General features: G+C 48.7%; 1 protein-coding gene across 1 annotated transcript in view; it reads left to right on the top strand.

Moving 5' to 3' along the window:
* The window catches only part of ZFYVE1 (zinc finger FYVE-type containing 1), a 51,612-nt gene extending 45,221 nt beyond the window's left edge, over nucleotides 1-6,391 (top strand). The window contains 7 exon segments of the mRNA XM_042990051.1: nucleotides 170-227; nucleotides 230-266; nucleotides 363-480; nucleotides 2,840-3,010; nucleotides 3,706-3,886; nucleotides 4,567-4,680; nucleotides 6,154-6,391. Of these exon segments, the coding sequence (XP_042845985.1) occupies nucleotides 170-227; nucleotides 230-266; nucleotides 363-480; nucleotides 2,840-3,010; nucleotides 3,706-3,886; nucleotides 4,567-4,680; nucleotides 6,154-6,386 (912 nt within the window). The 3' untranslated portion in view covers nucleotides 6,387-6,391.
* Nucleotides 6,392-13,242: the final 6,851 nt, after the last annotated feature.

The following is a 13,242-nucleotide window of genomic DNA, read 5'->3' as shown; positions in this document are numbered from 1 at the left end:
AGGGCACTGGCTTTTTTTAGAGCAATGATCCCTCCTCTGATGTGCTGGACTCCCGAGTCTGTAAACCCTCAGCTGGTATGGTTTGTTGGGAGGGGGCTGGACAGGGACATAAAGAGGCCAGGGGGTCTGGTGTACAGAGAAGAAGCTGGCAGAGTGCTCCATGTTTCAGGCCTGCTATGAGAGAGGCAAGGAGGTCAGCGTAGTGCCCAAGACATCCGCTTCCACTGACTCCCCTGGATGGGTCTCGCAAAATATGCCTGGTCTGGGTGAGTTTAAATGACGACGATGTAGCTGAGGGTTGTTGGTGTGTTCGTCTGCCAGGTACCTGCCCGGGTAACAGGGTCTGTTTGCTTTCCTCGTAGGTATGTGATCGAGTGTCCTAACTGCGGCGTGGTCTACCGTAGCCGGCAGTACTGGTTTGGGAACCAAGATCCTGTGGATACGGTGGTACGGACAGAGATTGTGCACGTGTGGCCGGGGGTGAGAGCGGTTCTGTTTTTCTTCTTGTATCGTTCAGTTATTCATGTGTGTGGAAAAGTGGAGCTTGTTTGGAATTCAGGTTAACCATGAATTTTAATATATTGGTGGTTTAGGAAGGCAGGATCTGGAGAGCCTTTCTTGTTCGAGACCGTTATTTTCATTTCTTCCTGGATGTATATTAGAAGCACAACTTTATTTTTTTATTTTATCTTTTTTATATATAATTTCTTGTCACATTGGTTTCCCAGTGGTCCCACACCCAGTGCTCATCCCGGTAGGTGCCCTCCTCAATGCCCATCACTCACTTTCCCCTCTCCCCCACCCCCCATCAACCCTCAGTTTGTTCTAAGTATTGAAGAGTCTCTTATGGTTTGCCTCTTTCCCTCTCTGTGACTGCCCCCCCGCCCCGCTTTCCCTCCCAACTGGTCTTCTGTTATGTTTCTCAGGATCCATGTATGAGTGAAACTTATGGTATCTTTCTCTGCCTGACTTATTTCACTTAGCCTAATACCCTTCATGTTAGAAGGAGAACTTTAAACTAAATGTTGGCCTATTGTTGTACTGCCTTAGCAAATGAAATACTTTTTCACATTCTCCTTTCCATAGGCATGTTTGTATAGATGCAAATGTAATTTACGTGCCATTTACCTGCTTTTTTCCCATCCCACCATTTATTTTTATTTATTTATTTTTTAAGCAGCCTCCACACCCAGTGTGGGGCTTGAGCTCACAACCTTGAGAGCAAGAGTCGCATGTTCCACTGGCTGAACCAGCCAGATGCCCCTCATACCATCATTTTATTTCCACATTGCTTCCACTTCTCATGATTTTCCTTTGTAGTCAACTGTGTAACATTGTCTTATGCTTTATTTTGATTCCCATCCTCTTTTTTTATGTTTAAATTAAAAAAATGTGTATTTTGATAGCACGTGTGAGTGGGGGAGGGGTGGAGAGGGAGAGGGAGAGTGGGAGGGGGAGAAGGAGAGAGAGAATCCCAAGCTGATAGCGTGGAGCCCGATGGGGGGCAGTCAGTCTCATGAACCGTGAGATCATGACCTGAGCTGAAGTCGGGTTGGATACTTAACCAAGTGAGCCACCCAGGTGGCCCCTCCCCATCCCCCCTTTTTTGAATATTTATGCTGTTTACATAATGTTTTTATTATCAAAATGCTATGACATTCTTTATGTAAGAAAGCCTTTCTTCTGGGAAATTTTCTTGCAGTATATTCTAAGAAGTGGGATTACTATAGACCCTATTTTTTAATTTGACTTTTGAATTCAATTTTGAGGTAGCTATGTGGTGATTTCATTCTGCATCAAACCACAACTCACACTTGGAATTGCCAGTAATTCAAAACACACTTTCTATTTGTAGGAAAAAAAAAAAAAGATTTTTCTCTAAGGAACTTCTCTTACTTGCTGGGTGACTCCTAAGGCCTGCCTGACAGGCCTCCCTGCAGCCATCTTGAGCTTTTCCAGGTCCTACAGCTCATAAAACTGAAGATGTCCTTAGTGTTTTGTTCCTCCTCTCTCCAGTTTCCAGCCCCACTAAAATTTGTCCCTGTGGGATGGGCTCATTTCAGGAACCCACCCTCTTGGCATGATGGGCCAGGCCATCCTGTCCCAAGGACTTAGTGTGGCCTTGAACTAGTATAATTTTCTCACTGTACTTTTTATGACTAATGTCTTTTGTTTTTGGATCTGTGTTTGTTCTTGTGAAAGCTGTTGTCTCTATGGTAAATAGTTCTATTCCAAGAAAGTAGTAATATCCTAGTTCACTTTTAGGCCACATTCCTCATGGTCCTTAGGATTAGAGGATACAGGCCCCTCCCCTTCTGTTCGTTCATTCACTCCTTCATTATTTGAACTTAGGTTGGTTGAGTACTGTATGCCCAGAATTGAACTAGACACTTAAAAGTACAAAAATGAAGAAGATAGGTTATTTTCAGAGGGTTTGGTCTAATAGTCAAATATGTAAACAGATACTGTCTTTACATGTGAAAATAGGATTCTCAGAAGAAACCGAGAGGAAGGGCTAAACCCAGCCTGGGGTGGGGGGCTTCCTGGAGGAGGTACCATCCTCACTCGAGTATCTCCTGGATTGTACATGTTGTTTGGCAGGTAAGGCCTGAATTGAACAGCTGTGCACCAGATTTTGTCGCCTTGAAAGGAATAAGTCAGTAATGACTGGTTGGCTGTGAATGACTAGAAGCCAGAGGGACTCCTGGTCTACTCTTCTCTGCCCGGGAGTTTGTGGTTCTGAGTTGACCGTGATGAGTGTGCTACTCACCTGAGACCCCTCGCCTTCCTTCCTTTTGCTCTTTTTGGAGAATGATGGGAGCCTGCATTTTCATTTCAGACCGATGGATTTCTGAAGGACAACAACAATGCTGCCCAGCGCCTCTTGGATGGGATGAACTTTATGGCTCAGTCAGTGTCTGAGCTTAGCCTTGGGCCCACCAAGGCTGTAACTTCCTGGCTGACAGACCAGATCGCCCCTGCGTACTGGAGGCCCAACTCCCAGATCCTGGTATGGTGTGGCAGGATGCACCCGCATCCCTGGTGTGGCCCATGCTGGTGCCGTTTTGCCCCATTCATTCTAAGCTTATTTTGTGAGGGAGGTGTGGAATTTCTCTTTCAGTCAGATTAGCTCCCAGGGTATTAGAAGAGGCAGGGTGCGTCGAGGCAGCCAGTGTTCTCTTTGCCCATTGATTTCCCTTTGTGTTACTCTGATTTTCTTTCCAGTGGGTTTTAGTTTCTTGGCCTGGAGGGGCTAGTTATTATTGGTTAGATAGATGTCTGAAGTCCTAGATAACAGAATCTGGAGGGAGAGGGGCAATTTAGAGGTCATTTGGCCTGGTTCATAAATCTCTACAGTAACCACATCAAGGGAGTCCCCAGCTTTGGTCCAAACACTTTGTGACGGGAAGCTCACTCTCCACCAACTTCCCAAAGGCTCTTTTGGGAAGCTGTAGGAAAAAAATGAATTCTCATTGGTCTTCTGGCTAGAATTAACATAGTTTTTCTGAGAACGCTGTGACTCAGCCAAATAGATATAAGGTGTCTTTCCAGGTATTTCTTGGAAGAAAATGATAGTCACAGCTGTGCTTCAGTGGGTGCATTCCATGTGACCGGAGGCCTGTGGTCCTCCCCTGGGTCTCGCTGACTTTTCTCAGCTGAGCAGAAACGAATAATACCTGCCTCTCTGTTTTGGGCTTGGAACAGAGCTGCAACAAATGTGCTACATCCTTTAAAGATAACGACACCAAGCATCACTGCCGGGCCTGTGGGGAGGGCTTCTGTGACAGCTGTTCATCCAAGACCCGGCCAGTGCCCGAGCGGGGCTGGGGCCCTGCGCCAGTGCGGGTGTGTGACAACTGCTATGAAGCCAGGAATGTCCAGTTAGGTAACGTGGGGCCCAGGGGCTGCAAGGGTGGAGGGGACCCTCTCTTTGGCACAGGGTACTGGGAAGTGGACCCCCACGTGCCTAATCCTGTTCTTTTTTTTTTTTTTTTTCGAGATGTTTATTTTTGAGAGAGAGAGAGCAAGTTGGGGAGGGGCAGAGAGGGAGACAGAGGATCTGAAGCGGGCTCCGTGCTGACAGCAGAGAGCCTGATGCAGGGCTTAAACTCACGAACTAAGAGATCATGACCTGAGCTAAAGTCTGACACTTAACCGACTGAGCCACTGAGGCGCCCCATAACCCTGTTCCTAACCCAGTCGCTCTTCTAAGGGCAGCTGCTCCCCTGGTCCTGGCTGGCATCCTCTAAGCTCTTTGTTAATAGAGTCCTAGGGGGTGCTAGTCCTGGGTTGGGGGGTTTAGCCCTGTCCTGCGTTTATCAGACATGGCTTAGACTGGATCTTCTTCCTGGAGAAGGCTCTTGGTCCTGTTCCTAGACCCTTTCTGGTTCTAAAACAGCTCCAGAGTGAAGTAAAGGACTAACAGAGGTCACTTGGTGTCAGGGTCTGTCCTGACCCACAGCCCAGACCCCTATAGTCTTTATAGGGTAGCACAGTGTTTGCCCCAGTTTTCCATTTGGGAAATGACCTAAGAGGTGATGGCTTTTCCTTTCTCATTGTCCACAGATGTTACCGAAGCACAGGCTGACGACGAAGGCGGGACGTTGATTGCTCGGAAGGTGGGCGAGGCCGTGCAGAGCACTTTGGGAGCTGTAGTGACAGCCATTGACATACCACTAGGTGGGTGTAGTGTACGTGGGATGAGGGGTTTCACGGTGCCCTGGGCTGTCATTTTGTCAGAGCTTGCTGACCTAGATTGAGTTGGACAGCAAGGAGTGGACTGAGAATTTACATTTTCTTGCTTCTGCATACCTTTGTGTTTATTCCCGGAGGCCATCTCTTTACACCATCTGTTGCTGTGTAACAAACTACCTGAACATGTAAAGGCTGAAAACAACCACCGTTTCATCATGTCTCACAACTTTGAGTCAGGAATGGTTATTATTCTGGTCAGGTGGCATTGCCTAGAGTTTCCATCTGATGCTCTAGTATGGCAGCCTGACCCGTCTTGAGGGGTCACGCCAACCTCACTCACACGCTGGGTACTTTGTCAGGGATGCCTGGAAGGTGGGCTTGGTAGAACCCATCTCCATGTATCCTCCAGGCCTCTCTTCATGGTTTCTCCAGTGGGCGTTAAGACTTTTTACACGGGGTGCTTAGGACTCCTGTTCCGAGAGGTAGGAAGTAGAAGTCAGCAATGTCTTAAGGTCTGGGCCTGGAAACTGGTACTCCTACTCTAGTTTCCCCTAGTCACAAAGCCTGCCTGGGTCTGAGGGAGGGGCAGGAGTGTCAGAATTTGTGGCTGTCTTTAATCTACCTCACTAGTCAGTTCTTCATTTAGGATATAAAATCTTTATTTACCTCCTGATGGGAGGGGTACTTGTAACTAGGATGGTGAGAGGAAGGGGAAGGGAAACGCATCGGTGTGCGGAAGGCTTAGGCAGGGTTGGCTGGGCCTCGGCTGTCTCTGCCCATTGCAAGGAACAACCAGAGGCTCCTGGGTTGGGTGGTGGTGAAAATTGCTTGGATCTGATTTACCACCACGGGGGCTCGAAGGCGAGTAGATGAACTTTTGACTCGAGGGTATAGGAATAGGTTTGCCCAGGCTTGAAGCTCAGGTCGCATCTGCTCTCAAGGGTACCTGGGAGAAGCAGGGCTGCCCTTGGCACAGAGAGCCTGCCGTCTGCTCCCCACGGGGCTCACCTGCTGAGCGCTCTCTGGCTGGCGGGTCCCAACGTTAGACATATTCTTTCTCGTAATCCCCACAGCTGCTCTTGAATGTGGCTTGTTGAAGATGAGGAAGCCAGGGCCCTGAGGGGTTAGGGAACCGTCTCTTAATCCTGCAGCTGCTAATGAACACGTGCTCAGTGGAGCTGGGGTTGGAACGAAGGGATGTCCCAACTCCGAGTCTGGGCTGCTTTATTGTTATTCCAGTGGTTCTTACTGGAGCTGCGCCTCAGGGTCACCCGGGAGCCCAGTGCCTAAGTGCCAGCTCTGGAGATTCAGAGCCGCACGGTACGGGGTGAAGGCCTCTGTAGGGGACTGTGCGCAGTAGGACTGCGAGCCAGAGGTGCCCGAGGATGCTTCTTGCCCGGTGGGACTCGGCGTGCTGGGTCCGTGTATCCCGCTCATCGTCGTTTGCTCCTGCCACAGGTCTGGTGAAGGATGCGGCCAGGCCGGCGTACTGGGTGCCTGACCACGAGATCCTGCACTGCCACAGCTGCCGGAAGGAGTTCAGCATCAAGCTTTCCAAGCACCACTGCCGGGCCTGCGGACAGGGCTTCTGTGATGAGTGTTCCCATGACCGCCGGGCTGTCCCCTCTCGAGGCTGGGACCATCCTGTCCGAGTCTGCTTTAACTGCAATAAAAAGCCCGGTGACCTTTAACCCCAGCTCCCTCTCCGAGTCCTTCACAATTCCTTAGGTTCTCAGGGTTAGAAACAGAAGTCTCATTGAGGTAGGCCCTCCCCACCGGGCACCTGTTATGGTGTGTGTCCTCTACTCATCCTGGGGTCACTATCCTGCTGTGGGGGGAGGGAGGAGCCTGGCCAGGGCCGAACGTGTGAACCCCTCAGGGCGGGGGACCGAGCAGCTTAGAGTAAAGTGGAATGAACCTGAATCCGTTGCATTTATGTCAGTTAAGAAATCTACAACTGTGTGCGTATATCCATATGAAAGGGATGTGGGGCGTATTCAGGCTGCTGCTGGCTGTGAAGACAGAGCACAGTCTGTCCCCAGCACAGGGATAAGGTGGCAGTGGCCCCAGGTCCCCCCCCCCCACAACAGAGCCAGGTTCAGAGCCACTGTGTTACTAGTCACCTTTTGCTTCTTCTCTGTGAGCCTTTGAAGCGTCTCCTTTCCTTGCCTTTTCCCAGGTACCTCTTGCTTGGAATAGCCTGAAAGGAACCCACCTGGGTCCTCTGGAATTGGATCCCCATTCCTGGCCTAGGCCTGTTTCAGTCAGAGACTACCCAACTTAGCGTGCAGGTCACCAGAGTGGGTGGAAGGTGAGGGGTAGGGTCCTCAGCCCTGAGAACTGGGGAGAGCACAGAAGGAAACAGGCCTTCCCCAGCAGTGTTTCCTGCTTATTGATGCTCCTGTGTCCACTTGGCTTTTTCCAGAGGCCGCACCCTGCCCCTGAACAGCACCTGCTTCCTTCCCCTCCACCCTGCAAGCCCACCATCTGCTTCTGAGTGTTGCACTAGGATTTTTATTGCTTATTTTGAAGTGTCTTAATTCTTTGTTCCCTGATACATGACCCCTCTAGCTACTGGAGGGGTGACCTTGAGAAATCTTCCAGGGAAACAGTGCACCGAATGGACTGTTTTAAATATATATAAATATCTCGACGGATAATAAAGAAAAAAATTCTCTTTGGTTCTTGCAAGAGAAGTCAAACTTGTTTCTTATCAAGAGCCGGGACATTCATATCTCTCATGACTGGAAAGAGACTGTTGTGCCGAAATCCTGTCGTCATGGTGGATTTTCCTCAGTGGCCAAAACCGAAGAATTAAATGTGGCGTAATTCTTGACTGAACTGGTGGGTGGGCCGAACTTCAGGGAGGTACGTAGCGGTCATTCCTGGCATGAGTGCAGTGTGACGTGAGCCCTGGAATGTGTTGGTCCTCAGACCTGCTCCCTTCCTGCCTCCTGTGGCCCAGTGACTCAGGGCCTACTCTAGTACTGTGTATTATCAAATTCGCCATTATAAAGGAATCTTCCTGCTGAATATGGACTGTGCTCTTTGCTTTAACTTCATCAGTAAATCTTGCCTCTTTCTAGTCGATAGGAGAGTAGCTGGTGGCTTTCAGAGCAGAAGCCAGTGAGAGGCATGTTTCTAGAGTGGTAGTGTTTGGCCATTAATACCTCAGACTGTGACTTTAACAAGAACTTAAAGGCATAGCCAAATACCACGAACCATGATAGGGGTTTTCATGTCATGATGATGGCTGATTTTCCCCCAGTTTTTAGACAGATGGCTTCCTCCAGATGTTTGCTAACTGGGAACCTAGTGGCTATTCCTTTAGAGAGGATAACTGACGCTCCTAGAACTTTCTGGTGGCGAGGGCTCCACACAGGCTCACTGGCCCTGCCATTGCCTTGTACTTGGGCTGTTCGTCAGAGCTTTCCACAGCGGGTGGGGCCAGCTGGCCCCAAGTAGGCAACCCGTGCCAGGCAGTGGCAGCGGCTTAATGACTTGGGTTCTCAGGGTTCAGTCGTAGCTGTGGGGCTGCAGTCCCGGGGAGTCCTCTCACAGGAGACTATGTGTTGCTATCAACCTAGGGAAACTCTGGGGAAAAACTGTTTTCTACCTTTTTATCTGTCACTTCCCTCTTCGTTCCCCTGCCCGGTCTTCTCTGTTCCACTCCCATGTCCATCCTCAACTGTCTTCCTCCTTCTCGTGGGCATGACACTCTGGTCTTACCAGCACCCAGATGAAGAAACAGAACATATCTGCCACTGCGAGAGCCCACTGTCTTGGCATCTGATAGCACAGATTAGTTCCCCTCTTTTAGGGGGTGGCTGCATAAAGACTTTTAATACATTCCTGGTTTGGGGTGCCCGGCTGGCTCAATTGGAAGAACATGCGACCCTTGATCTCAAGTTGTGAGTTTGAGCCCCAAGTCAGGCATAGCGATTACTTAGAAAAAACAAATTTCTGGCTTGAAGGACTTGCTCCGAGGTGGAGGAGATGGCTGGGGAAGCTGTCTCCAAGAGCTGTGATGAAAGGCTTCAGCTGTGGCTGAGAACCAAGCGGTCTCCGAGGCAATGGGACGCAGTGGCACCCTTACACATTTCTTGGGTTTCTCTCTGCTCCTTTGACTTCCAATATACAGGTGCCAGTTATCTGCCAGGGACTATGCTAGGAGCTGTATATGGTTGATATTCTCACAACCATACTGGAAGGCAGGGGGTAGTGCTTGTGTTTTACAGCTGAAGCTACTGGCTCAGAGACGTTCAGAAGCCCAGGGCCGCCTGGCTAAGGAGACTTGAAGCTGGGGTTTGAGCACAGGCGGGCCTCCTAACTGCCGTACTGAGTCTGCACCCCATCCTGCTGGCATTGCAATGTAGAGAGAGTGTCTCTTCAGTTTCCTTCCTCCTCCTTGAGCTGAGAATTCTTTTGCATTTCCAGATAAGACAGTGACCTTAAAATAGTAGCAGGTACCTTTTTTTTAATCAGAGCTTAACTTGACATTTAATCATTTCCATTGGCCCTCAGAGGTTCTCATGATAAAGGAGAGTAGTGCTTCCTTGTCACTAAAAATCAGAGAAACTGGTTTAGAGATTAAGCAAGTTGATCTAGCCTGTACCAATGGAGCCAAGCTTCCCAGTTGTTGAAAAATTAACAGTTTTTCTTAATATTTGCATTTTCAATTTCACAACTACCATCAATGGGTGGGGTAGAGAATTGAACCCATGATGGTATTTATCATGGCTTTTATCACCAATGGACTTAGTTTTAGAATTTGAGTTTTACCTTCCGTTAAATTACACCTGGTGCAACTTTTGTTTGTTTGTTTTTTTTTTTGTATCTGGGAAAGTTATGAAAACTGATGTGCAGATGGTATGGGGTATATAGGGTTAGGGAAGGTGTAATTTAGGGAGATGCTCATGACCAGCACCATCTTTGAAACTGCCATTTGTAGACGACAGCATGTCTTTCTGGGTCTGGTGGACTTTGGTGGGCTGTGTCCATCTAGAATGTTAATACTGAGTGACTTCACCCACTGCCATGATTTCAGCTGCCACTTTATCCTGATATCAAATCCTTAACTCTAGCCTGAATCGCCCTCCAGGTTCTGGCTCCATCCCTAGACCACTCCCTTCCATTTCCCAGACACCATGTCACCTCAGTTCTGGCTGCCCTGGGCTATTGGCAGCATTTGTATCTGGGTGCCTTTGCTCTGATTTGGGCTTCTGTAGAGCAAGTCCTTTTTGCTCTTGCTGTAGCTGCTTCTATTCAAATGAAGCCAAGAGTGCAAGCAGGTGGGTGGGAGGAACAAGCCAGGAGAGGCGAGCAAAGGCAGGCCAACCAGTCTGGAGGTCACTTGTAGGGGACAGAGATGGCTGGTCTTGAGGAAAGTGGACAGAAGGGAAAATTAGGTCAGTCGCCTGGGTGGCTCATTTGGTTAAGCATCTGACTCTTGGTTTTGGCTCAGGTCATAGTCTCATGGTTCGTGGGATCAAGCCCTGTGTTGGGCTCCACGCTGCGTGAGATTCTCTCTCAAATTAAGTAAATATTAGGGGTGCCTGGGTGGCTCAGTTGGTTAAGCATCCGACTTCAGCTCAGGTCATGATCTCGTGGGTTGTGAGTTTGAGCCCCGAAACGGGCTCTGTGCTGACAGCTCAAAACCTGGAGCCTCCTTTGGATTCTGTCTTCTCCTCTCTCTGCCCCTCCCATGCTTATGCTCTGTCTCTCAATAATAAATAAACGCTAAAAATTAAAAAAAAAAAAATGAGTAAATATTAAAAGGGGAAATCAGGTCAAACTGGACCCAAGACCTTAAATTTCCAGGGGAAAAGTAAAAATCCCATTCCTTTAAGCACAAGGGGCCTAGTAGATTCTCAGACTTGAGCCAAGACCCTGCTGGCTCTGTCATTTATTAGAAGACTTGGAACAAGTCACTTCTATTTTTCTTCAGTATATTGGAGTGACCATCACCTACTTCACAGGGTTATAAGAATTAAAAGGCAGTGATGTTGGCAAAAACTGCTTATTCCGTATAATGAACGCCTGGTTGTGGCAAGTGCTGGGAAATCTAAGTTTTCTGGAGGTTTCTGAGACTTAACTGGGACTTTTACAGATGGCAAGGGGCAGTACGGCTAGCTTGGAGGCCCAGGGGAAGGTGGATCTTGAAACATTTGTGTCCTGAGGCCAGGCGGGAGGCAGAGATGGGCCAAAGGGGTAAGGCACACATGATTTAGTCTCCAGAGGCCATTTTATTGTAAGGCACAAGAAGCCTCTGAATGCAGGGACCTAGGAAGGTCACTCCCACAGCAGGGGCCATGCGGTGGGCAGCCTGGAGAGGCAGACACGGCACCGTACACCAAAGGAAGGGGAGGCGAAATTCAGCCTACCATTTTCTTCAGAGATGGCTTACTGTGGAGGATTCAGACCAGGACAGATCAAGGGCTGACCACTAAGTGTGGCTAACTTGGTCTCAAAGACCACTTCTGGGGACCCTCCTAGGGGGACACCAAGCAGGCTGTCTGTGCTCTCCAGAACACGTTGGGCCAGCTGAATTCAAAGGTGGCTGCACAGCGAGATGGGATGTGAAGCAGGTATTTACCTCATGGCATTAAAAAATATATCTGTATTTGAGAGAGCATCTTAAGCAGGCTCTGCAGAGCACAGAGTCTGGCCTGGGGCTGTCCTACCACCCTGGGATCATGACCTGAGCCAAAATCAAGAGGACACTCAACCAACTGAGCCACCCAGGCACCCCTCGTGGTCACTGTTCGCTCATCTTTGTTTGCTAGGCTATAAGCAAGCAAACGCCAGGCCACGTAGGTAGGAGTTCGTCATAGCTCAGTGCTGCCGCCCCCACCACCTGTTCATTCTCTACTTTTGGTTGTCACCTGGGAACAGGGCAAAATGCCCCAAGACACCTGCAAGTGAAAAATGCTTCACTGAGACTATGTAATGTACTCCTCTCTGGGATACTATGTCACAAGCAAAGAGACCAAAATACTTCTCAGCTAAGTCTGACCTCTCTTCATATAACCTAGACCAAATATATTAGCACTGACTGCTAACCAGAGATTAAGAACCAATTTGCTGAGTTGAAATTAGAGGTTTTAAAGAACCACCCCCTTCCTTTTAAAAAGCCTAAGAGAAATTAAAATGATTGACCAACAAGAAACTTTGGCTATGAAACAGGTGTTAAATAAAGAGTTTAGAAGTTTAGAAGGGATGGGGCCATACGTGTCAGAACTCACCTGGTATTCTCCTGAGGGGTCCTATTGTCTCCACTGTTTGGGGGGAGATCAAAGTTGGGTTGAAGAGCCACCCATGGGCTCTCGGCTCCACAGAAACAATGTAGAACTGTGAGGAAAACTGCATTAGATGAGCTGGACCAGGGATTTTAAACTGCAGGTCCTGGAATGAACGAACCGGTTTAACTTTGAACTTGAGGGGACAAAAGTATGAGTGCATGTTAGGTTCATGGCTCAGCATTTATGCTTAGTTGTGCTCTTGGGCAGGGGCACACCACCAAAGTTACTCCAGAAGACCCCACAGTGATGGTGGCCACCTGAACTCTTCAACTGTGTATGTAATTTCCTGGGACCGAAGTGCAGGTCAATATGCCAGGGTTGAAGAGATACAGGGACAAAGTCTAAATAACTAAACGCTTCAGAATGCTGGTAATTAGTAAGCTTATCATTGGTGAGCGCCAGAAAAATTTACCGGGCGATCAAACGTGAATGATTAGCACTGCACGCTCCCATGTGCGCCACGCCCCTTCCTGATTTCTCGGCAGCACTAGCCGTAATGCCCAAGTACTGTCGGTGACTACAGGTGCACGGGCAGCACGGAACACGGTCTCAAGTCTTCTAGTTCCAAGTTCCAGTTCCTGCTGAACAGGTCTGTGCGCGCAGGCCTCTTCATCTGTAAAATGATGCTAATGATTTTTATTACTACTGCTGTAACTCCTTTGTGTGTTGTTGTAAGGATCAAGTAAGATGGGGGAAATCTTTATAAAATATGAGGCACTAAAAATATTTTTTTAAATATAGCATGTAAATAGCTCACCTGTCAGATGACCAACCTGATACGCTCATCTTTTTGGGGGGCAGATTTGGTTTTCTGTATATTAAATTGTACTGGCAGGAAACAAGATGTAACTAACACTCAAGGGAGTAACTGAAGAGTTTAATTGAAGTTCCTGGGCTAGCAACAGTGAGGTGCAGTTAGTAGGTCTGAAGAGACAAGTAGAAGCTGCTGGAACGTGCAGAGCTATGTTCTAACAGGGGCTGCGGCCTGGGGTGGAGGAACACAGCCAAGCCCCCCACAGCCTAGCAGGAGGGGAGCTGGGGAGCCTGCTGTTGTAGCCCATAGGGGGGTCAGCTTCTTGAGGCACGCACCTCAAGCAGGCACAAAAAATGAAAGCTCTCTTGCAAAGCCATCGAAGCTGGTCTCTACTCCTCGTCTAAGATCTGAGTAGACGTTACTGCGCTGGCTCGTTGCTGTAGCGGCCAAGCATCATGATCTTCTAAACCGTTGACAGAGCAACACACTACG

This window comes from Panthera tigris, chromosome B3, assembly GCF_018350195.1.
Source record: "Panthera tigris isolate Pti1 chromosome B3, P.tigris_Pti1_mat1.1, whole genome shotgun sequence".
Lineage (NCBI taxonomy): Eukaryota > Metazoa > Chordata > Mammalia > Carnivora > Felidae > Panthera > Panthera tigris.
This window is presented reverse-complemented; position numbering and strand designations above follow the sequence as displayed.